The sequence below is a fragment of the Staurois parvus genome, unplaced genomic scaffold, assembly GCF_062004578.1.
Source record: "Staurois parvus isolate SC_StPar_1 unplaced genomic scaffold, SC_StPar_1.0 ptg001766l, whole genome shotgun sequence".
Classification (NCBI taxonomy): Eukaryota; Metazoa; Chordata; class Amphibia; order Anura; family Ranidae; genus Staurois; species Staurois parvus.
The window spans coordinates 67,501-92,500 of NW_028319562.1; the positions used below are offsets into that span (position 1 = coordinate 67,501).

The 25,000-nt window shown below is 45.2% G+C and overlaps 1 protein-coding gene across 1 annotated transcript in view; it reads left to right on the forward strand.

Annotated features, from left to right (window-relative positions):
• Positions 1-25,000, forward strand: part of LOC149434347 (zinc finger CCCH domain-containing protein 18-like) — a 110,295-nt gene that overhangs the window by 66,058 nt on the left and 19,237 nt on the right. Inside the window, exons 7-11 of the mRNA XM_089663775.1 lie at positions 8,898-9,143; positions 11,785-11,904; positions 14,807-14,905; positions 24,623-24,775; positions 24,860-25,000. The exon at positions 24,860-25,000 is cut by the window's right edge and continues 3 nt beyond it. Of these exons, the coding sequence (XP_089519901.1) occupies positions 8,898-9,143; positions 11,785-11,904; positions 14,807-14,905; positions 24,623-24,775; positions 24,860-25,000 (759 nt within the window). The remainder of the gene's footprint in view (positions 1-8,897; positions 9,144-11,784; positions 11,905-14,806; positions 14,906-24,622; positions 24,776-24,859) is intronic.

A 25,000-nucleotide genomic window follows, 5' to 3' on the forward strand; every position in this document is an offset into this window, starting at 1 on the left:
ATTCATACAGACCCAGCAATCACTAACAGGTCCACTTTAACCCATTACCTTCCCTCTGTTCTTGTAAAGCCTGGTGCTATGGAGGATGTCAGTGCACTGCATTTGCCCTGAACTTTAGTGCTCCTGACTTTAATAACACCTTATTATTATTATCATTATCCAGCCACTGCAATTAAGTCATAGAATCTAACCAGGATATATTTTATGGCGCGTCACTTACGGTGATCAAAGGCACTTGACGTGTGTGTCTATGTAACACCAGCAGCATTTACGTTTTTGTTTTTGCGATTTTTGGTTATTTAACGTCACCGAATATTGTTTTTCAGACTCTGGTAATGCGGGCTCAGTGATATTGAGGAGAACTCCGCAGATAAGAACCACAGATCATTTCCAAGGCTGTCAGTACTGTGAATGATTGACACTTGTTTACTTAGACTGTGGGAGGCTTGTGTCTTATCTCTGGCTTGCTCTGTTCAGGAAAGCTCACTAAAGCAGGTCCTACACGCACCCGCTGGTTGAACGGAAAAAAACCTGTGACACCCACACAAGTAATGTGAAAGCAGGGATCTCATCCAGCGCAGTATTGTATTCTGAGGGCAGGGATTTGTGCCTAGTGGTGTATTTAGGTTTTGTGCTGCCCTAGGCAACACAGAAATCAGACGCCCCCCCCCTCCCCGGTGGAGAGAGCCTGACACCGACCAACACCAGACCCCCCCCCCAACGGAGAGAGCCTGACAGTGACCAACACCCCTGCCCCACCCCCACTCGATAGAGCCTTCCACTAATACCCAAAGATACTCGCCTTCACAGCTCTGGACATCCCTGGGAACGACAGTCGGGCTTCTGCATCCACCATCAAGCAGCCTAAAGCCTATCTCAGATCCCACCTGGTCCCCGTGCCGCATATGTCCCTTCTGAAGGGCAGTGCTGCCCCCTAAAAAATGCAGCCCTAGGCAAATGCCTTGTGGTAAAAATGCCCCAGCTTGTGCCCCATCAGAATACACTGATCAGCACTGCAGCCATTGGGTGGTAGGATGCTGGATTTCCAGCATAACTATATGACGGAAGCCGGTTGTTGGAACAGAACAGGAGTATACACGTGCTGAAAGTCAGTCCAGCAGGCTGAGCCTAAAAAAAAACTGGACGGATTCCCCCATTCACACATTTTAGGTGGATGGGGGAATCCTCCCTGTTGCACTCTTGTATTCTGCAAGTGGGGAGACTCCTTTGCTGTCAGACTATGCAGATCAGTGCTGCAGCCATTGGCTACAGATGCTGATCAAGTGGCTTTTAGCCAACAGGGTGGTTAAACAGAGGTCGAACGATAGATCACCTTCTGCTTATCTGCAGCACAGTGGCTAAATGGTTAGCACTTCCTCCTGGCAGTATCAGGGTCGTTTGTTCGAATCCCAACCACGGCACCACCTGCCTGGAGTTTGCATGTTCTCCCTGTGCCTGCGTGGGATTCCTCTGGGTACTCCGGTTTCCTGCCACACTCCAAGGATATGCTGGTAGGTTAATTGGCTCCTGTCCAAATTGTCCCTAGTATGTGTATGGAGGAATGTAGGTTAAGGACCTTAGATTGTACGCCCCTTGAGGGTTAGGGACTGATGTGAATGTACATTATATATGTAAAGTGCTGCGTAAATTGATGGCGCTATATAAGTACCTGAAGTAAAAAATATAAATAACTGCAGTGACCACACACAATTCAACCGGTCCCTGCTGGACCAGCTAAATTTCGATCCATCAATGGCCACCTTTAGGCCTCGTTGGCACTTGTGGTTTAATCCTTGCCCCAGGTAAGGACTGTCTTTTACTGGGACAGAGATTCACATCCCCCATACAGACAGTCCCATAGCAGTCAGTTGGGATGCAGGCGGCTGCATGGACACAGCCACTGCTCCTGATGTGATATCCCTGCGGGTGCACAGCCCCCAAGCAGTTGGAATGCCAGAACAGGAATGCACACAACACCTCTGCATCCCCATTCAGGTAAAGCACGGCCCTGCATAGGGCATGGATTTAATCACCTCGTGTGAGCAACGCCTTAGTGCAGAGTTATTGTCCTGTGAACTTTTACTACAGACTGAAATTGCCCCTGGCATAAGGCCGTCACACATGCCAGAGTCTATCCTCTTTAACCTCCCTGGCAGTCTGATTATGTCAATATTTTAATGTCAAAGCAGTACATTGTTTTGCATGGAAATTTGTTTTATATTGTAGGCCTGTAATTCTTAGGAATAACTCAAATCTGTCCAAACAAGAGTCTAGTAAACATCCCGGGTACGATAAAGAGTGAAACACAAAATAATAAATTCTAATATAATAATTATAAAAAATAATACATTTAATTCAATAATGTAATTAAGCCAAAAACACTGAAATTTGAAATAGAGCGCCAAGTTCGCACATCGCTGAGCTCAGTAGCAGAATCGTCGCTGTCGTCACTTTCAGTGTCTGATGATGAATTCCTCCACGAATCACCATCGCTCAATTCTGCAACTGATTCTAATTTACTATCGTTATTTTCTAGCTGGTCTAAAATCACTTTTGACCTAAATGGGGTGCTTTTTGGATGCCATGGATGTTCTCAAGTTTCCAGGCAGAAAGAACGGTAAAAGTGCGGGCAGGGCGCCGGACAAAGCACTCGGGACAAAACTGAGGGGAAATGGTTTGATACAGGAATGTCATCCTAACAGATTACAGTGCATTGTGTGTATGTCATGTTTTTACTTTTTTGAATCTCCCGCCGGTTCTGCCACCCTGTGTCACGACGTTCCCAGGGAAGGGAGCCCGGAAGACGGATGCTGGCATGAGCCGGAGGACATTGGGGGGATCGCAGGGAAGGGAACCCGGAAGACGGATGCCGGCATGAGCCGGAGGATATTGGGGGGATTGCAGGGAAGGGAACCCGGAAGATGGATGCCGGCATGAGCCGGAGGACATTGGGGGGATCGCAGGGAAGGGAACCCGGAAGACGGATGCCGGCATTGGCTGAAGGACATCGGGGGATCGTGGGGAAGGGAACCCAGAGGACACAGTAGAAGGACATCGGGGGGATTGCAGGGAAGGGAACCCGGAAGACGGATGCCAGCATTGGCCGGAGGACATAGGGGGATCGCAGGGAAGGGAACCCGGAAGACGGATGCCGGCATTGGCTGAAGGACATCGGGGGATCGTGGGGAAGGGAACCCAGAGGACACAGTAGAAGGACATCGGGGGGATTGCAGGGAAGGGAACCCGGAAGACGGATGCCAGCATTGGCCGGAGGACATAGGGGGATCGCAGGGAAGGGAACCCGGAAGACGGATGCCGGCATTGGCCGAAGGACATCGGGGGGATCGTGGGGAAGGGAACCCAGAGGACACAGTAGAAGGACATCGGGGGGATTGCAGGGAAGGGAACCCGGAAGACGGATGCCGGCATCGGTCGGAGGACATTGGGGATCGCAGGGAAGGGAACCCGGAAGACGAATGCTGGCATCGGTCGGAGGACACAGTGGAAGGACATCGGGGGGATTGCAGGGAAGGGAACCCGGAAGACTGATGCCGGCATTATGGGACATATAGTCTTGGAGCAGTAGATCACCTGATGCTTCAATGAGTGCTCGCCGATCTTGGATTTCGAGAAAGCAGTGCTTTGTGATTGTGGCACAACCCACGGAACACGTTTCACTGTGCAATACTGTAGTCTTACATTTGTGTTCTGCCCAAGCCTAGATTCATACTTAGTTCATAGACAGTGACTTAAAGGATAAGTTCATCTTTGGGAACATGTTCCACCCATTTTTAGGGTGGAACATGTAACATGATCCCATAGCTGCAACCGTGCCTGCCACCCCTCCTCCCTCTAACCAATAATACGGGGAGAACTCGCCCGCACTATCTGTTAGATTTTAAAACAGCATGGCCGTGCAGGGCTTCGCCCACACGGCCGCATCATTCATTCACGGACTTCTGCGAATGAATGAACTGCAAGTCCTGACAGCCTTAGCGGCTCTGGGCTTGTAGTTTTCAATTAACTACCACAGTGCTGTGGAGCGCCATGGTAGTTCATTGAAGGTCCCTGTGAGAATATCTGCTTGGCTGTACATCCCTGTATGGCAAGCAGATATTCTGACAGGTCTGCAGGAGACCTGCATGGCATCAGCGATCTACTGATCACTGGTGCAATTCTTTCTAGGCTCCTTTGGACAAAAATAATAAATGTACATTTTTTTTACCTGCACAAAAAATGTGCATTTATTATTTTTGTCCTAAATCTGAACTTATCCTTTAACGTGGCCATATTAGGTCAATGATGTCACAAGCACCCCCATCCCTTTGTGTATGTGCAGCTGCGGGATAGGACATGTCCCAGCTGCCGCTCATTGACCCAGGAATATCAACCTTTTTCTGGGTTCAGCCAAACCCAAGCTCATCACTAATAACAGACTGTGTCTTATTCCAGATTCCAAAACGGTACATGAAACTAAAACCTCAGTTTCTGTGTGTTTAACAGATATTTGGTTTTATTTTTGTAATTGTTTTTCTGGCTAATTTTAAAAGTGTGCTGGGGACCGCTATGTATTTAGTATATCGCCCTGCCCATGTGCACCTTCCTTTTTTTTTTTTTTTTTTGCTTCATTCAAACAGATCAGAGCAGCTGCCATATTTGCTCGCTCCAGATTCCTCTTCGGCTATCTTCCTTGAAATGGTTGTCCTTTCTATTTCATAAAAGTTGGTCATAAGAGAGTGAAGGTGAAACTACTTGTATGAAATTATGTAATGTATGAGATTCATGAATGCGTTCTTCCTTGTTTGCATTTCATGTGGGGGTAGCAGTATCGCTCTGCGTCTATGAAAATATATTGGGTCTTTTTTTTCCAGGTTTCCTTTTGGTTGTCTACATTGAAATGGTTGTCTTCTCACGGTCTTCAAGATGAAACTTTATATATGGGTTCTAACTGTTCCTTGTTTGTATTTCATGTGGGGGTATTGGCCTTGGTTAGTATCACCCTACATTTTGTAAACAGACTGGGTTTTCTTCAAGGTTTCCACTCCGTTGTCTACCTTGGTTGCTCTCTTCATTTCTTGGAGATGAAAATGAAACCTCTTGTGCGAGATCTAATTGTTCCTTGTTTGTATTTCATGTGGGGAACTGGTCTTGGTTAGTATCGCTCTACACCCACTGCTAGGCACCACGGAATTTTATAGCAGAACAATGATGGAGCTCTTTCATCATCAGCTTTGAAATTCCACAACCTAGAGCTGATCTCTTTCCCGACTGTTTGTTTATTTTCCGCCATTATATAATTCCTCATCTCACTAAACCACAGGAGGAATAGGGACCCTTGTAAGCCAGGAGCAGGGGCAGACTGACAACTCACGGGGCCCCCGGGCAATAGGGGATCATGGGGCCCCTGTGTACTTGCCCAAACTAAAAAAAAAAGCCTATGAAAAAGGTACCTGGGGCATCTCATGGGGCCCCCTACTGACCCCGGGCCCTCGGGCAGTGCCCGAGTTTCCAAATGGTCAGTCCGCCCCTGGTCAGGAGACTTCTTTTTTGGGATGAACAGTGAGGCATGGTCTGTCATCACACCTGCCGGAGACTTTCAGAATGTACCTTGGGACGACTCCTCCAACCAATAGATCGGCATGTATGGGGACCTTCTCTTTTTATCTAGATCCAGTCAGCTGGTTACATTGCCTTCAGGACACACTGGCCCTAATGCAGCCTCAGTTCAGGCTTTCTGGTGTACCCCATCCTGTTTCTATTGAAAACCATTGTTTGAGCCCTGAGGAAGAGGGGTACTTACCTGAAACCCGTTAATTGTATTTGCTTGCAGCTAATGTTTTTAAAAAATTTCAAGCCAGATGAAAATTTGTACTAGGTGCTCTTACTACTTGAGCTCTTTGCTGCCCTGCTCATTATGACTTTAGGAAAAGAGATTTATTCTCCAAATGTGGAAAGACTTCTTCATAGTAAGAGCTGTGAAAATTCCCGCAAGAACTAGTTCTGGACAGCTCAGTAGATTAAGAAAAAAAAAAGGTGGGGGGATCCATTCCTAAATGCACAAAATATAACTGAATATTAGTATTTAGAGGTAATAACGACAAGGGATGTTAATCCAGGGAGTATCTGATTCCCTTATGGGGGATCAGGAAGGAATTTTTTTTTTTCCCCACTGGGGTGAATTTGATCATTCTTTAATGTGTGTGTGTGTGTGTGTGGGGGGGGGTTCTCCCTGTTGGTTGAATTAGATGGACTAGTGTCTCTTTTCAACCTTACCAACTATGTGACTATATACATCAGCCCTAAGCTTGTGTTTACTTTCTTCAGCTGACTTCAGGCTGTCATGTAAAAGTGATTCAGGTGATCCGCCCGATCACTTTTGCAGTGTGTACCAACACCCCCTCTTTTCCCCTTCCTCCATTTTTCGGGGCTCTCCTGCTCTTCCCAAGAGCCTGGGACAACATATAACAGTGTCGAGATGATGAGCAGGAGGAGATCAGGGCACATCCATGAAGCCAGAACTGCATAGCTCTGAGTGTTTGCAATGTCACAACAGCCATTCCCTGGTCGCTACAGCCAGGAAAACAGCTAATCAAGCATGATCCCATTGATTAGCTGCAGCCTAAAGGTTTGCTCTTGCATACAGCCAAAGGGCAGTAAAATCAGGCAGTTGGGCCATGGTTTTACCACCCACTGACTGTCCACCTGAACATGCAGCCACTCAGGGCTGTACACATGCCATGTGTGGGAGTATGGGTAACTGAGTTCTCTCAGGTGGGGCCACGTTTATAGGGATTCGTAAGTATGATGATTTGTAAATGATTAAACAAAAAGAAAACCACCATATCAGCGCTAAAGTGATGCGAGACCAATGATGAGTTGGAACAGATGGACTTTGATGGCCAATATTTTCAATCAGTGCCCAGAAACACTACAGACTTTGCTGCATTCTTCAGTCAGTTTATTCCAAAATGAATACAGATAAACTCAGAAAGGCCAAGTGGCTGCATGCATATAATATGTCCTGGAACACAGTCACTTAGCAAATATGAGACCTGGATGTCTAATAGGAAGACCTGGATGATGCTGGTACAGGCGCTAACCCATTTTGAGGGATGTACCCTTTTCAGGGCTCGGAGGAACAGGGTATATCCCTCAAAACATGTTAGCTCTTGTACCTGCTGTTGAGTGTCATCCTGGTCTTTCCATTGGTCATTGAGGTCTCAGATTTCCTAAGGGACTTTATTCCAAGACATATATCCTTGCAGTCATATGGCTTTTGTGAGTATATTTGTTTGTTCCTATTAGAAAGACCAAAGGCAAAAATTTAATATTGGATTTATATATATAGATAGATATAGAGATAGATAGATAGATAGATATATATAGATATATAGATATATATATATATATATATATATATATATATATATATATATAGATAGTGTCAGGGATCCCCTCGATCCCTGCCGCGATGGTCCCGGCGCAGGCGCAGTGCACCGCCCTGTGCAGGGACACAGGCACTAGGTCCGGGCCGGCCGCGGCGTTCGAGTTTGCGCATGCGCAGTAGAAGCCGCGGCCACCCGCTGGGCACCAATGGCAGCGCAGGGCGGGATATTTAAATGGCCCTGAGCTGTCATTCCGTGCCTTCTGGTCTTTCCTGCATCCTGTGATTCTGCGAACCTGTACCCTGTAAGTTATTGACCCGGATTGTACCTGACCTTGCTATTTTCTCCTATCCTGACCCTTGCTTTGCCTGACCTCTCTCCTGGATGCCCCCTATTGGATTTGACCTGCTGTTGCTGACCTGGCGTGTGACCCGACCATTCTCTGCCCGCTGCCTTGTACCTTACCGTCCTCTTTGTTACCGACCCGGCTTGTCTGACCTTGCTCATCCATCCATCCATCCGCCCATCCCTCGCAGTGGGGTCTTCTGACCTCCTCATATCAGACTCTTTCCCGTGGGAGCCCTTGGCGCATACCACTACCACTGACGGACGCACCCAGTAGCCACGACCTGGTCTCGGGGGGCTCCAAGTCCATCCCCACCATCAGGGGCCCTGGTGAACAAACACCCTGGGACTTAGATTCCGTGCGCTGGGGATGCCTATTCAGTGGAGTGCTAGTGGTACCACCGGGCGGTCCCTTACAGATAGATATAGATAGTTTTTTGCCATCTGTGTCCCATTGGGGAGATTTCCCTTCACATCCTGTCTTACAGCCAAAACAGGCAGTGATTGAAAATCCCTCTAAAGTGAAGGAATCTCTGGAAATAAATAAGTATATACATCAAGTTTACACAGGCTAATCGGCATAAGAGGGGTGAGCATTTTTAAGACTAGTTAGGTTTTAGCCTGGAATTCTACTTTTAATGCTGTTTTTTAAAAAGGCCATCTTAAGGCCTGACCTTAGTCCTGTTGAAATGCTGTGGCTTAACCTGAAGCAAGACGTCCTGCAGGTGTATGTGAAGTTGAATAGTTTTGCACACAGGATTAGGTCCAGATTCCTGATGGGTTCTTCATTGCAAATAATTTACATCCTTCTACTTTCTTCAGTTAAGGAAATGATCGCGGTAGTAAAGAATTGTAATAAAATGAAGTGTTTGAATAAAGAAAGAAAAAAATTCTGTCTTAATTTGAGTCTCAGAAATGTCAGTTCACAATGTAGGGGCCGGTAAATTTCTAAGCATTCACTAACATTTTGTATTAAATAGAATATATTGTATGTGAATGAAAAAAAAAAATATATTTTTTTTTTATTTGTTTATTTTTTTTTGAGCTGTGTTGTATCATTACATGAGATTTTTTATTACATATTTTTATGCTGGTAGTTGTATCTGCTTTCATTTCCTGTGTGGTGTAAAGTCTCACAGCCGTTCCTTTGCTATTTTTTCTTTGCAGTCGCACCAATGACCCCCCTAAGAAAGATTCCCCCGCCGCTCCGCTAACAGGTGGGAATGCTACTGCTCTTGCCACCAACCCCACGTTGGGCGGTCCCCCACAGTCCAAACGGGCCGATGAGTGGAAGGATCCATGGCGCCGATCAAAATCCCCAAAAAGGAAGCCTGGTTTATCCGCCTCTCCCAGCCGAGGACGCAGGAGACGCCATACCTCTGCATCCTCCGACTCTGGCTCCAATTCCTCCCGGTAAGTAAATAAATTCATGCCTGTCTGTCAGCGACTAATCCTTAAGATTGTGATATGTTCCTGCCACTTATCAATTGAAGGACATCAAACCCTGGCCTTCCTTCTGCATCTAACCCCGGCCTTCCTTCTGCATCTAACCCCGGCCTTCCTTCTGCATCTAACCCCGGCCTTCCTTCTGCATCTAACCCAGGCCTTCCTTCTGCGTCTAACCCCGGCCTTCCTTCTGCGTCTAACCCCGGCCTTCCTTCTGCATCTAACCCCAGCCTTCCTTCTGCATCTAACCCCAACCTTCCTTCTGCATCTAACCCCAGCCTTCCTTCTGCATCTAACCCCAACCTTCCTTCTGCGTCTAACCCCGGCCTTCCTTCTGCGTCTAACCCCGGCCTTCCTTCTGCGTCTAACCCCGGCCTTCCTTCTGCATCTAACCCCAGCCTTCCTTCTGCTTCTAACCCCAACCTTCCTTCTGCATCTAACCCCAACCTTCCTTCTGCTTCTAACCCCAACCTTCCTTCTGCTTCTAACCCCGGCCTTCCTTCTGCATCTAACCCCGGCCTTCCTTCTGCATCTAACCCCGGCCTTCCTTCTGCATCTAACCCCGGCCTTCCTTCTGCATCTAACCCCGGCCTTCCTTCTGCATCTAACCCCGGCCTTCCTTCTGCATCTAACCCCGGCCTTCCTTCTGCATCTAACCCCGGCCTTCCTTCTGCATCTAACCCCGGCCTTCCTTCTGCTTCTAACCCCGGCCTTCCTTCTGCGTCTAACCCCGGCCTTCCTTCTGCATCTAACCCCAGCCTTCCTTCTGCATCTCTGGTGTTACTAAAGGTTTTTTTATTTTATTAAAATAATAAATGTTATACTCACCTGCTTTGTGCAATGTTATTGCACAGAGTGGCCCCGAACCGTCTCTTCTGGGATCTCCTGCTGGCGATCTTTGCTCCTCCCCTTCTCCGTGTGCTCCCCATAGCAAGCTGCTTGCTATGGTGTCACATGTGCACGCTCGCTCCCATGCTGTGTGTCTACACAGCAAAGGAGCGAGTACGCACGTGTGACACCATAGCAATCAGCTTGCTACACACAGTACAGCTTGGCCCCATCTCCCATATCCTCCTCAGAACATTTGATTTGCAGCAGCAGCCGCCAATGGCTGCTGCCCAAGCACCTGTGTGATGAGGAAAAGAGGAGAGAAGCGATCCAGTCCTGAACTGGGCTCGGATTGATTGAGAACTCAGGTAAGCATTTAGAGAGGTGGATGAGGACAGCGAGCTGAAAATTTTTTGTTTTTACCCTAATGTCCGTAATGCATTAAGTTAAGTTTTGGCTTTAGATCCAATTTACATTTCAGCTGATCTTTTGGTAAAGTTGGCCACAGACATGTATTGTTTTGTTTTTTTTTTGTTCAGCCAGTGGTACTCTATCCATACAAGCGAGGTGAATAGCATAATCCACACCCCCTTCCTCCTGGATATTGTATTGTGACAGCGGGCTAACTCCTGTCAAAATACACTGATCGACTGCAGCACCTGATCAGCAAACGTTTTCCAACTTGCCCCTTTGTCAGGAGTGGTTACACGCTGTTCTTGCTGAACCAGCTAAATTTCAATCCATCTATGGCCAGTTTTAGAATTTCAGAACCTGAAGTATGTTGAAAGCCAGCACTTCTTTTTAGGGCCCGTTCACACTGCTGTTGCTTTGCAGATTACATGTATTGGTGCACTGTGGTGCTATTAAAGTCCAGCTCACCCTGACGTACCTCAGCAACGCACACAACTAGCAGAAAGGCAGCAATTGCGATTTTAAGTCCATATGCAAACCATTAAAATGAGTGGGCTGCCCTAACATAACACGTTAAAGGTGAAGTTTAACCTCTTGGCGCTGGCCGAACGCAAATGTGCAGTCTACCGGCGTCTGGGCATAGACACCGAGCAGCCGCACATTTGCGTTCTATTTAAAAAAAAACATATGCTGAGAACGCGCACCCTGCACGCTCCCAGCACACACGTTCGGTACTCATGGAAAGGTCCCGATCTCCTCTTTCAAACGGGACCTTTCCCGATCTCCTCTTTCAAACGGGACCTTTCCCGATCTCCTCTTTCAAACGGGACCTTTCCCGATCTCCTCTTTCAAACGGGACCTTTCCCGATCATGTGACCACAATGACAGTGACTCACGGCGGTCACATGACCCTAAAACCCCGCCTGCCTCCCGGCTTCTGGAACCCTTAAAGGACCAGAAGGCGCCGGTGCCAAGGTGTAATCTATTTTTATTTTGCCTTTACTAGTTCTTCCCTGCCCCCTAATCAGCATGCCAATAAAAAGTAATGATAGAAATTTCATTTGTGTACAGTGTTGCATGACCACACAATTGTCAGTTGAAATAACGTAGCACTGTATAGCAAAAAAATGGCCTGGTCATGAAGGGGGGAGGGGGGGTAAATCTTTTCCGGAGGGTAAATGGGTAAATCTTTCCAGAGTAAGCAATTTCGGTACAGAAGAGGATTCTGCCTGTACAACTGTGTAAGTCTGAAGGGGAAGGCTGGAGTTCAGCTTTAAGGTGCTTTTGTATGATTTGGGGATCTCTTCCCAATGCATTATTCAGGTGTAACCATCCCAATCAGAAAGTAACTGTTCTTGTCCTGTTTCAGGTCCTCCTCGCGGTCGTCCTCCTATTCCGGTTCCGGATCTTCACGTTCCAGATCATCCTCATACAGCTCTTACTCCAGCCGCTCCTCACGGCACAGCTCCTTCTCGGGCAGTCGGTCCAGGTGTGCTGATGTCCCGTGCTTTTGTTGTCTGATTGATAATCATTTGTAATGTTGCAGGCACAATTCTGTTGTTTTCAGTTTTTTTTCTTTTTTATCAGTTGCTCCAAAGTGGAGACATTGTTAGACCGGTTCTTCCAGCCACTGGAAATTACCGTTTTCAGGTGTTGAAATTTTTCAAGCTTCCCTTTCTGCTCTTATCTCAAAAATTTGCCAATACTCGGAAGATTCATGGTTTCACTTTGCTGACCCTGACATCAAAGGGTAACCGTTTCTTTTGGAAATTGCAAAACAACTAAAGGGTTGCTGGAACTGTCATTATTTGGTAGATTTATAGCAAATACATATGGAGGACTTTTGCTTCCTTTTGGGCCCCATCTCCTTGTCCCACCTTTTCTGAACCAATTTTATCATAGAGGAACTACTGAATAATGTACAACTGTAGGTAAAACTTTTTTTTTTTTTTTTCATTTTGGATAGAACAAGGGAGGGTTACAATCCCTATCCGATTTTATTTTCCACATCTGTGTCTTCTTGCGGAGATTTCCCTTCACCTCCTGTCCCATTGCCAGACAGGAAGTGTTAGGGAATTCCTTGGAGACCTCCCCAGTCACCAGAACTGGTGTCCCCATTGCAAGTTTTCCCTTTTATTACTTTTCCTGGAACCACCCAAAAAATTTTTTTTGTAACTTTCAATAATAATGGTAAACAGGACAAATTGAGAGGGTGAATTTCCCTAATGGGGGCACAGACAGCAATAAAAACTGACAGGGGTTCTAATCCTTCTCCGTTCTGTCCAAAACTAAACAAAAAAAAGTTTTGCCTTTAGTTATACTTTAAGATCTCAGGAAACCCCTGCAAATACTAAATCTAAGGAAGGTGTCATACTTTGCATATCTGATACCCACTAATAATGATTTTAACCACTTCCCAACCGCATTATAGCAGAAATACTGCTACATGGCAGCACGGGTGCGCAAAATCTCGTATATATGTGATTTTGCATTTCCGGGTCAGGAGCGCGCCCTACGCGCGTCGCCATTCTCAGCTGTGTCACTCAATCACTGGGTCCCGGTCGGTGATTCCCGAGCAACAAAACCATTCACCTCCGTCAGCTCGTGCACACTGCTTTGTGCTTACAGTGAAGGACACAGCACATAGTGGAACAGCACACAGTTAACCCTTTGATTGCCCCTCATGTTAACCCCTTCCTGCCCAGTGCCATTAGTATATATTGTCAGTGCTTTTTTTTTTTTTTTTGCACTGATCACTGTATTGGTGTCACTGGGAATGTCAGTAACTCCAAGTCAGTTCCCCCCAGTGTCAGAATGCCCTCTGCAGTCCCGCCATAAGTCGCTGATCGTCGTCATTACTAGTAAAAATTAAAAAAATCCCAGTATATATACCACCATTTTTAAACGCTGTAACTGACGCAAACCAATTCATTTACACGTATTGGGATTTTTTTTCAGCAAAGACAAGCAGAATACATTTTGACCTAAATCTATGATGAAACTTGATTTTTTTTTTTTTTTTTTTACATTTTACTGGACATGTTTATTCGTAAAAAGTCGAAAATATGTTTTTTTTTTCTCAAAATTGTGTTTTGTTTTTTTATAGCGCACAAAATTAAAAGCGCACAGGCGATCGATCAAATACCCCCGAAAGAAAGCTCAATTAGTGGGGGGGGGGGGAGACAAAAATTTCAGCGTTGCATGACCGCGCAATTGTCAGTTAAAGTAAGGCAGCGCCGTGATTCAAAAAATGTCCTGGTCAGGAAGGGGGATAAATCCTGTGGAGGGTGAGGAGTTAAATAATAAGGGAGGACAAAAAAAAAATGCAAACAGATATATAGCTGTAGTGATCCCTTATATTGGTGGTAAAAAACCGTGCCCTATCACAGAGGGGGGCAATGAAATGCTCCTTTACGTTGGTGCTCAATGGAGAATGTCTTCCTTAAGCAAGCTATAGATGACGTAGTTGCAGGAAAGATAATTGCTGGATTCCCCCATGATCCCCCCTTCAACGCAGTCAGTGTTGAGGGAATCCCTCCCACAGCGGTATTGCGTTCTGCCAGCAGGGAGCCTGCCCTGCCAGCAGAACACAATGATCATCTTCTGCAGGCTATAGCTGCCGATCACATGAAAAAAAATGACAGGCTGGTTGTACTGAAGTGGACCGATGGATCGACTTCAATACAGCTAGTCTGCTCATAGATGGCTCGAATCTCAGCTGGTTCCTGCAGAACTGGCCAAGATTTGATCCATCTATGGCTGGCTTTAGATTGGTGGTCAGTGGGAGAAGGTCCACATTGGTAGTGAATGAGTGAAGAACTCTTCTACAATTTCCAGAAGGGACCTCTAGGTCAGTTAGCCACTTCCTGTCCGGCCGTTATATATAAACGGCCGAACGGTGGCAGTGCAGGGTCGGGTGTCCGTTTATCCGGACACAGTGGAACACCGATCGTCGGACGGGACATCACACAGATTGGCCAATCAGTGATCACATGCAGAGTAGTAAGCAAGATGTCACTTCTGACATCATTGCTTACTACGTGTGAAATCTGTGACTGATCACAGAGGTCACATGATACAAGGCTATTCACAACAGCCTTGTACCATGTGACAAGCTGTGACCAATCACAGCTCACACAGTATTTTTCAATGGCTGCAAGAATGCAGCCAGAGAGAAGGAGAAATGATTGCTTTTACAGCCTTTATCGGTGTAAAAGCAATCGGTGTAAAAAAAAAAAAAAAAATCTTCATCACCCCCCACAAGTAGTACATGGTGACACTGACAGACGTTCTAGGTCTGCCCTACCCTATCAAAAACGAAGCAACACGTATTGTCTATTTTTGAAATAGTGATGCTGGATCATTCATTGTGTGACTCTTTTTATTTTCAGGTCCCGATCGTACTCCTCTTCTCCATCTCCTTCGCCAACACCCTCACCGCACAAAGCTTCCGCTAAAAGCAAAGGGGAGACAGTTGCCGTACCTAAAGGGTGAGTGCCTGCCCATTGGTCATGTCATTTTTTCCCAAGATGTGCTTGAGGCACATTCGACCCACAATGCCAACGTCTACAACAGCCTTTGATCCCTAGTAGATCGTTGGATGCATGTGTGTATATCTGTCCAATGGAGTAACAGGTTTTCAGGAGTCTTTTGGTCTTTTAGTTAATTTTACCACTAACCCTAAGCCCAGCTTTGCTCCTGACCCTGTCCCTTCTACCACAACCGGTCCCTACTTCTGCCCCTGTCCCTTCTACCTCAACCGGTCCCTGCTTCTGCCCCTGTCCCTTCTACCACAACCGGTCCCTACTTCTGCCCTTGTCCCTTCTACCACAACCGGTCCCTACTTCTGCCCCTGTCCCTTCTACCACAACCGGTCCCTACTTCTGCCCTTGTCCCTTCTACCACAACCGGTCCCTACTTCTGCCCCTGTCCCTTCTACCACAACCGGTCCCTACTTCTGCCCTTGTCCCTTCTACCACAACCGGTCCCTACTTCTGCCCCTGTCCCTTCTACCACAACCGGTCCCTACTTCTGCCCCTGTCCCTTCTACCACAACCGGTCCCTACTTCTGCCCCTGTCCCTTCTACCACAGCCGGTCCCTACTTCTGCCCCTGTCCCTTCTACCACAACCGGTCCCTACTTCTGCCCCTGTCCCTTCTACCACAACCGGTCCCTACTTCTGCCCCTGTCCCTTCTACCACAACTGGTCCCTACTTCTGCCCCTGTCCCTTCTACCACAACCGGTCCCTACTTCTGCCCCTGTCCCTGTCCCAACCATTGTATTTGTTTTTCATCTATAGAGGGACACAGGAAGTCTTTACATTCAGGTCAAATCGTTGCCTACAGGAGGACTGGACACTGGCAAACACACAGGTTTTAGGCCAGCCCAGAACAGATTTCTTTTCTGCAGCTCTGCTGATGTAAAAAAAATTAGTCAATATATGCCTTTCAATTAGCATGGTGCCAGACCCCTCAACAAAGTGCCAAAAAGAAGAATGGATGGGACTCTAAATGTACCACAATATAATTATACGACTCAATGAAAAAGTGTTTAAAATGTTACGACAAAAAAACTGATTAAAACAGATCAAAGGGCATAGTAAATCACGCATGACATAAACGTCCCATAACAATCGTTAACCCACTTGAGGTTACAAAGTAATCCCTGCTTGTAGATAATGTCCCAACACGTTTCAGCCTGTGTCTTCTTCAGGGAGTTGATGAAATGGGAGGATTCTGCAAAAAACAATCAAACATGATAGAAAATATATCTAAAGAAATTACAAATAAATTAGAGCAAAAGAGCACCTCCCAACCACGGGCGGACTCATGGGGCCCCCAGGCAATAGGGGAACATGGGGCCCCTGTGTCCTTGCCCAAACTCAAAAAAGCCTATGAAAAAGGTACCAGGGGCATCTCATGGGGCCCCCTACTGACCTCAGGCAGTGTCCGAGTTTCCAAATGGTCAGTCCGCCCCTGCTCCCTACAAAACAGAAATATTGATATAATGGCCTTCATGGACCAGCCCACCAGGCGAATCAAGATGGACACAAGGGACTCCAAAAAGATGCTGCTTTTTTTTTTCTTTTTGATACAAAGACATACTTTTTTTTAGCACATTTTTCTTAAATTTTTAAACATTTTTCCTATTTCCCTACACATTGCAGGAGGTTTCCTTCTTGATTTGCGTCTGGTGAGGTCATCCTCTGCCTGGCTTTTGTAGTACTGCATTCAGACCCCGGTGGATTGGATATTGCAAGAATAATCTGGAAGTGACCTTTGGGTGCTGAGCTGCATGGGGTGCTTTCCTGACCCATTGGTAAAAGTTGGCTGTGGAGCACTTTCCAGGCCACTTGCCCGCTCTCTCTGGTTGAGCAGAGCACTGGGAGCTCCTTCATTCTCATTGGTTGCTGGGCACATGAAAAGGCAGTTCCAGCCTTTTCTTTTCAGTTTCAGGGACCGTTCGTCTCTATTAAAGCGGTATTAAACCCAATAACCAAAGCAAAAAATGTCATATATTGCAGCTTTTCAATCCTTAGATGTGGTGGCTGCATTTGTTTTCTTTTTTTAGGCTTTTACCCTCTGTTTTCACCTGGTGATCTGGCCAGTAACATACCTCCTGTATTAGGAGAGCTCGACACTCCACTTTCCTGACTAACACCCAATCGGTGCTCATCACACTGCAAGGTCTGTCCCTGCTAGTCCCCAGGTGCGGTGCTGCAGACAGGCAGGGAGGTGGTAAAATATTTTTTTTTTTTTTTTTTTTAATCAGGACAAATCAAATGTCATGCGGGACAAGCAGATTGGGACCCCGATTTAGTCCCTTGGACAAGTAGTTGTTAAAGAAATTTCCACACCCCTGGAATTGGTAAACTGCAATACAATAAATGTTTGCTTTTGGGTTTAATACCACGTTAAAGAGTGATACAAGAAGTCTTGTTTTACAAAAGAAGTTGTTCTCCAGCAAAATGTGTCAGTTACAGAGATACGACAAACCATTCATCACTGACAGGGGTGCTTACAAAAACCAGCTTTCAATTCTTTATGTAAACCCTTTATCCCCAAAGTAAAAAAAAAAACTGTTTAAAAAACACTTTATAAGCAGTTACAGTAGTTTGGCTTCAGTTTATTAGTGTATCTAAATCTGCTAGTACATCGAACAATCCCCTCTCCCTAAACTGACAATGCTGCTGTCCAAAGGTGCCCCCTGTGTTTCTTCATCCAGAGTAGGGACACTCTAATACAGGAGGTGTGTTACTGGCCAGACCACCAGGTGAAAACAGAGGGGAAAAGCCTAAAAAAGAAAACTAATGTCGGGCGATATGATTTGCACATCCCTGCAATTCTTACATGTGATGGCTGCATCCGTTTTCATTTTAGGCTTTCTTTCCTTTTATTTTTATCTGGTGATTCTTGTTTTTCAGCAGAGCAAGCGCTCCAGCAGCATGTATCAATTACAGAGATGAGACAAACCATTCACCTTTAACAGGAGGTGCTTACATTGATCAGCTTTTATTTATTCACATAAAACTTTTATCCCAAAAGGAAAACAAAATGCTGTAACTGATTATAAAGTGTTATCTGGAGTTTGGCTTCAATTTGTTCGTGTATTTAAGTCTCTTAACACATCGAACATCCCCCTCCCCCCCCCCACTGGCAATGCCGCTGTTTAAAGGTGCCTCCTGTGCTCCTTCATCCAAAGTGAAGGCACTCTAATACAGGAGGTGTGTTACACCAGATCACCAGGTGACAACAGAGGGGGGGATAAAAGCCTAAAAATAAAACTAATGCAGCCACCACATTTAAAGATTGGTAAGCTGCAATTTATTAAATATTTGGTTTTGGATTTAATACCTCTTGACAGTCGGTGCAGGAGGTGCGGCTGCGGATCCACACGAAATCCACCCGCGCAGAGGAAAGCAGACCCGTGGGCGGGTGCCATTAGTTCTAATGGCACTCTGCCTGCACTGGAAAACTCAACCGTACTGGGAACCGAGGTTCCTGTGTGGGCTGCGTTTTTAGAAGTGCAGGGACTTCTTCCCTGCGTGTCACGGGGCACGGGAGTCCATTCAAATGAATGGGCTTTCGTGTCCTCGCAACACGCGACCCGCACGGCCACATATATGTGAACATATATGTTAAGGTTTGCCAGTCTGCAGTATCCATGTCTGGGATAGCATTGTGAATAGTGTGTTCATTGTGACACATTTAAAAGCTTTTGAAAAGAGCGCCCTTGAACTTTTGGATCGCACATCACAGTGACATCCTCTCAGCTGCAAACCGAGCGCATAATTCAGCTTGTTGTGACATTTTGGCGGTTTTGACACTTGATGTTTCCTGCTGTGTGGCGGATAGGTTCCCAGAGATTAACATCTGACCCTGAGGGAAGGCATTTTCCAGCCCACAATTATCATCCTCCTTTTGGCACATCCTCATGCAGGACACTGCGGACAAATTATGTTTTTTTTTTGTTTATTTTTTAAATCTTTTTTTGTTTTTGTTTAACATTTTTTTTCTCACTTCCAAAGCTCAACTTTGTTTGTGCTGCATTTTTCTGTATACATTTTAGTGTGTCAGTTTTGCCCCGGGGTGACTTCTTGTCATCTAATATCAACTATTTAACTTGCACAAAGAAATCTGATTTGCCTCGCCTGTTGATGATATCCGTGTTCCCTCTCCTTTCCTTTTCCTTGAGTGCCAAGTGCCTATAAATGAGAAGTCACTTTTCTAGTGTAATTCACGGGGCTCAGTCCGTGGAGAAAATGCAAAAAATTAGGTGTTTGAAGTCCAAGGAAGTCAACAAATGAAACCGATAATTCAGGATGCACTTAGCCGAAAACCGAAATGCACAGTTTTGTAAAAATATATATTTTTTATATATAATTTTATTATATTAGCCTTTTTAATATTAATTTAAATGAATATGAATTTCCAAAATACAATCCAGCAACATAAAATAACTTTTCTTGACACACACAAATTGGGCATAAAATAAAATGAAATATATATAAAATTAAAAAAATTTAAGTTGAGGCATTTTTGCATTGAAGTCTATGGGACGTGATTTTCCATTGAAGTCCGTGGGACGTGATTTTCCATTTTAGTCTGTGGGATGCGATTTTCCATTTTAGTCTGTGGGACGTGATTTTTACATTGAAGTCTGTGGGACGCGATTTTTCCATTTTAGTCTGTGGGGCGCGATGTTTCCATTGAAGTCTGTGGGGCGCGATGTTTCCATTGAAGTCTGTGGGGCGCGATGTTTCCATTGAAGTCTGTGGGGCGCGATGTTTCCATTGAAGTCTGTGGGGCGCGATGTTTCCATTGAAGTCTGTGGGGCGCGATGTTTCCATTGAAGTCTGTGGGGCGCGATGTTTCCATTGAAGTCTGTGGGGCGCGATGTTTCCATTGAAGTCTGTGGGGCGCGATGTTTCCATTGAAGTCTGTGGGGCGCGATGTTTCCATTGAAGTCTGTGGGGCGCGATGTTTCCATTGAAGTCTGTGGGGCGCGATGTTTCCATTGAAGTCTGTGGGGCGCGATGTTTCCATTGAAGTCTGTGGGGCGCGATGTTTCCATTGAAGTCTGTGGGGCGCGATGTTTCCATTGAAGTCTGTGGGGCGCGATGTTTCCATTGAAGTCTGTGGGGCGCGATGTTTCCATTGAAGTCTGTGGGGCGCGATGTTTCCATTGAAGTCTGTGGGGCGCGATGTTTCCATTGAAGTCTGTGGGGCGCGATGTTTCCATTGAAGTCTGTGGGGCGCGATGTTTCCATTGAAGTCTGTGGGGCGCGATGTTTCCATTGAAGTCTGTGGGGCGCGATGTTTCCATTGAAGTCGCTGATAACCCCATTTTCGGCTGATAATTTCGGTGCATCGCTAATAAAATATATATATGTGTGTGATGCATGTAAACATGTTAAAGATTACAGCCTTGTTTTCCAGAATACACCTGTTGATGAAGGGGGACCTTTTGAAACCCCTCGCTCCCAGAATGCATTGGATATTTAACTGTGTGCATCTTCTGAAAAACAGTTGCTCTGGACTTCAAACGCCTTTTTTTTTTTTTTTTTTTTTTTTTTTTTTCTTCAATAGCTTTCGATTACCTTTTGAACTGCATTTGAGATAGGAGTAGCTTTTATGGCTCTTTTCCCCTGGAAAGCTATCCAAAGGCCATTCCCCTATACTAGTCAAGACTCCTATTAACCTCTTGTCCTCCAGGGGATTCCTGACCAGGCCACTGTTTGCGATATGGCACTGCGTTACTTTAACTGACAATTGCGCGGTCATGCAACGCTGTACATAAATTAAATTTATGTCCTTTTTTCACACAAATAGAGCTTTCTTTCAGTGGTATTTGATCACCTGTGCGTTTTTTATTTTTTTTTTTTTGCTATAAACAAAACAGTTTTTTGTTTGTTTTTTAACTATTTTTTGGACTTTTTGCTATAAAACCTATCCAGTAAAAAAAAATGTAAAAATCAAATTTCGTCATAATTTAGGCCAAAATGTACTCTTGCTACATATTCTTGCTTAAAAATATCCCAATATGTGTAAATTTACTTGGTTTCCATGAAAGTTATAGCATCTATAAATGGTGTTATATATAATGGAATTCTTTTTTTTTCTTTTTACTAGTAATGGCAGCGATCAGCGACTTGTAGCGGGACTGCTGCGGGCATTCTGACACTGGTGGGGGAACTGACTAACTGCCACTGACATCCCAATGACACTAATACAGTGATCAGTGCTAATAAAAAGCACTGACACTGTACTAATGACATTGGGCAGGAAGGGGTTAACATCTGGGGCGATCAAAGGGTCAACTGTGTGCTGTTTTACTGTATGTGCTGTGTGTTTTACTAGGGAAACATACTGCTGTGTATTTCTCTGCTGTGCATAGAAATACAAAGCAGCATGTCCTTGCTGGCTGCAGAGACACCTGTGTTTACACACAGATCTCTCCCTTGTCAGCTTTACACGGTGATTGGCGGGTGTCGGCGGGGAATCTCCGGCTGGGACCTGGTAGTTGACATCCCTAACCATCAGTGGTGGCGTCGGAAATACACAGCAGCATGTCCTTGCTGGCAGGAGAGAGACCTTTGTTGTTTACACACAGGTCTCTCCCCTGTAAGTGACATTCGGCGATCGCCAGGTGCCAGCGGCGAATTTCCGACCAGGACCTGGTGATCGACATCTGTAGCTGCAAACGGCGGCACAGGTAGGGCAGCACGTGCCCCCTACCCGGAAATGCGAAATCACGTATATATACGTGATGTTGTGCAGCCCTCTGCCCTGTAGCAGTAATTCTTCTATAGGGCGGTCGGGAAACGGTTAACATCCAAAGTGTTCCCGCACCCCACACTTCCTTTATGTCACTGGGATTTATTTGTCACCCTTCCATTTCCTGTCCATTCCTAGTTTTCCCAATAGGAGAATGAATGGCAGTTAAAACCCTTGGGAAAAAAATTAAGCTGGAACCCTGGGGTTGCCCTATGGGGGTTGCAGTCAGGTTAGTATTTATATATACTTTCTGGTTTCCAGTATGGCAGCTTCAACACATCCAAAGGATTCCCACAGTTTCCTTGGTTTGTAATTAAAATCAATGGATCTAAGAAGCTTCACACCACAAATAGTCCAGATAACGAGTAATTCCAACGTAAGATCAGGTGGAAGACCACATTAGGAAACCAACGTGTTTTGGGGGCCAAAGCCCCTTCATCAGCACTTAAAAGTAGGAAATAATTTAAAAGGACTGAATTGAGTGTACAGCAGTATTTTGACCATTGATGGAACAGGACCCCTCCGCACCAGGTTCTCCACTCCATCGAAGACCAAATAGATTTTTGCTGGTCTTTGGCATTAACGTGGCTGTTTGTCATGTAGCTTTCCATGTAGCAAGCTGCTAAAGCCAACAAAAAATCAAAAAAAAAAAGGCCGACAATTTTAAGAAAAAAAATATATTTTTGACTTTTTGCTATTAAACATGTCCAGTAAATAAAAAATAAAAATCAAATTTCATCATAAATATAGAGTTTCCCACAAATTGAGCTCTCTTTCGGTGGTATTTGATCACCTGTGCAGTTTTTTTTTTTTCCTCAAAAGATTTTTTTTTTGTCATTTTTTTGTATGATTCGTATTGGTCTTCCACTTTCAGCCCGGGATCACACCGTGAAGAGAGTTTTCTGGGCGAATTCCGCCGGGGCGCTGCGTTACTTTAACTGACAATTGCGCGGTCATGCAACGTTGCACCCAAATTAAATTTTCATCCTTGTTTCCCACAAATAGTTTTTTTTTGGTGGTATTTGTTCACCTGTGCATTTTTTGTTTTTGTTTTTTTTGCACTATAAAAAAAAGACCCACAAATTTGAGAAAAAACTTTTTGCTATTAAACATGTCCAGTAAAAAAAATCAAATGAAATCATAAATTTAGAGTTTCCCACAAATTGAGCTCTCTTTCGGTGGTATTAGATCACCTCTGCAGTCTTTTAATTTTTTTTTATTGCATCAAAAGATTTTTTTTGGTCGTTTTTTTTTTTTTTTTGTGCTGGGAATGTCATCCATATCTAGGATATTTAAACACCGTGCCAATTCACGAATACAAAACTCAGCTTGAAGCTTCACTACCTATTAACTTGTCACAAGCCAGTTCAAATTAGGCTTGCAGGGGGAGTGGTTGGTCTGTAAGCTAATAGGTGGGAGGTTCTATAATGAGCTTGGGTGGGGGTGGAATTGGCCAATACAATTTTTTTTCTTATGCCCTGCAGGCTGAGCAAATTAAATCTAAAGCCAGCCATAGATCACGAGGGTTTTTGATCAGCCAGAGGGCTGATCGGAAAAAAAAAGGGGGGTGGGAGGCATATTCCTCTGTCCACACAAGTAAGGTTGGTATAGGAATCCTCCCCATTGGGAACATTTTATTCTAACAGCGAGACTCCTCCACGGTCATAATACACTGATCAACGACTGCAGCCGCTGATCGACCAAAAGCTTTCTAACTTTCCCTTTCAACAGAAATTGACTTAGTGATTAACTTCTGTTGAAAGGGGATGGCCTAACATGGATGGAAATTCGGCCAGTTCCTCCTGAACTGGCCAAATTTCGATCTAGTTTTGGCCAGCTTCTATGGAGTCCTCCATCTATGGTGTTTAGCCCACGTTCTGGGCTATTGTATTCTGACAGCAGCAGCTTTCACACTACCTGAACAGCTGCATCTGATTTGGAAGCAGAATTTCCAAGCAGACTTCAACAAAAGTCGATCGAATGATTGATTATTGCCATATAGGGCTGTGCTGATGGGGCTACCCACTGAGTGAATTTTGTGCGTCACGCCAGGAACCATATGAAATGTATTCAATGTATGGCAGCTTAAGGCCTCATGTACACTGCAGCTGATAAACACGTTCAGGAGCTGTTCAGTGTTTGTTTCAGCAGCCCCTGAATTCTCCCTAATGTTTTCCTATGTGTCCATGTACACATCTTCGTTTACAGTCGTTTACAGACATTTGAGTTTACAGTTGTTTTTTTTAACGCACCAAACTTGCGTTCAGCAGTCGATTTTATCAGTGTTTCATACGCAACACACTTATAAACGTGGCAAATCGCATTTATAAGCGTTTGAATTTTTTTTTTAACTCTTCCAGTTTCCAATGCTGTCCAGAGACTTTTTCATCATGAAAAATGCATGCAAAGCGTTTTCAAGGTGCTCAGATGGACAAAACACTGAATACAGGATGTTCCTACAAAGCTTGTCACACATTGTAATGACCAATTCACACCTCAGACCTCTCCAACCCTTGGAAACAAAAGATATGTTAATGACCATTCACACCTAAACAAATCTCAACACGTACTGCTGTCTCTGCTTCTACTCTCTGTATTTCTCTGAAACAGTCTGAAATAGTTAATAATTTACCACTTTTCAGTGCATTCTGGGCATTTGGGAGGTTCTCCTGTGCTTAACTTTAAAAAACGTTATGCAAACGCGACTAAACAGATGTTTTTTAACCTACGTTTTCCAGCAGTCAGTTTCCATCATTCAGAAGTGTCCTGTGTACATGGGGCCTTAGAGGTCAGGTACTAGTAGTAGAATGAAGCTGAATGCAGCGCATTCGCATGGAGCCTTTTAACTTGCTCTGTACAAGATTTCAGGGACTTTCTCCAAGACTGAATAAATACAACATGGACATTTTTCTCTTCTTTTTGTTGTTCAGAGACAAACCAAATGTGAAGAAAGCTGCCCCACCCGCGGCGCCTGTGGCTGCGGCTCCCGCAAAACCTGCGAAAGTTGGGGCAGAACCACCTAAAACCAGTGAAAACAGAATTGGGCGAGCTAAGGAGACGAAGAGGAAAGTTCCACCCAGAAGGTATGGCAGCTCAGACTGGGCACATTGAATGACTTGGCGCTTACCTCTCATTCAGCACACCTGACTGGTATTCAAATCTTTCAGGAGAACAGTCAGTGGGAGCGTCAGTGGAAGCGGCAGCAGTTACAGTGGCTCCAGTTCTAGATCTGGTTCCCGATCAGTATCCAGATCCTCCGGATCTTCATCGGCCTCTGCGTCTCCTTCTCCATCTGCGTCTCGAAAATC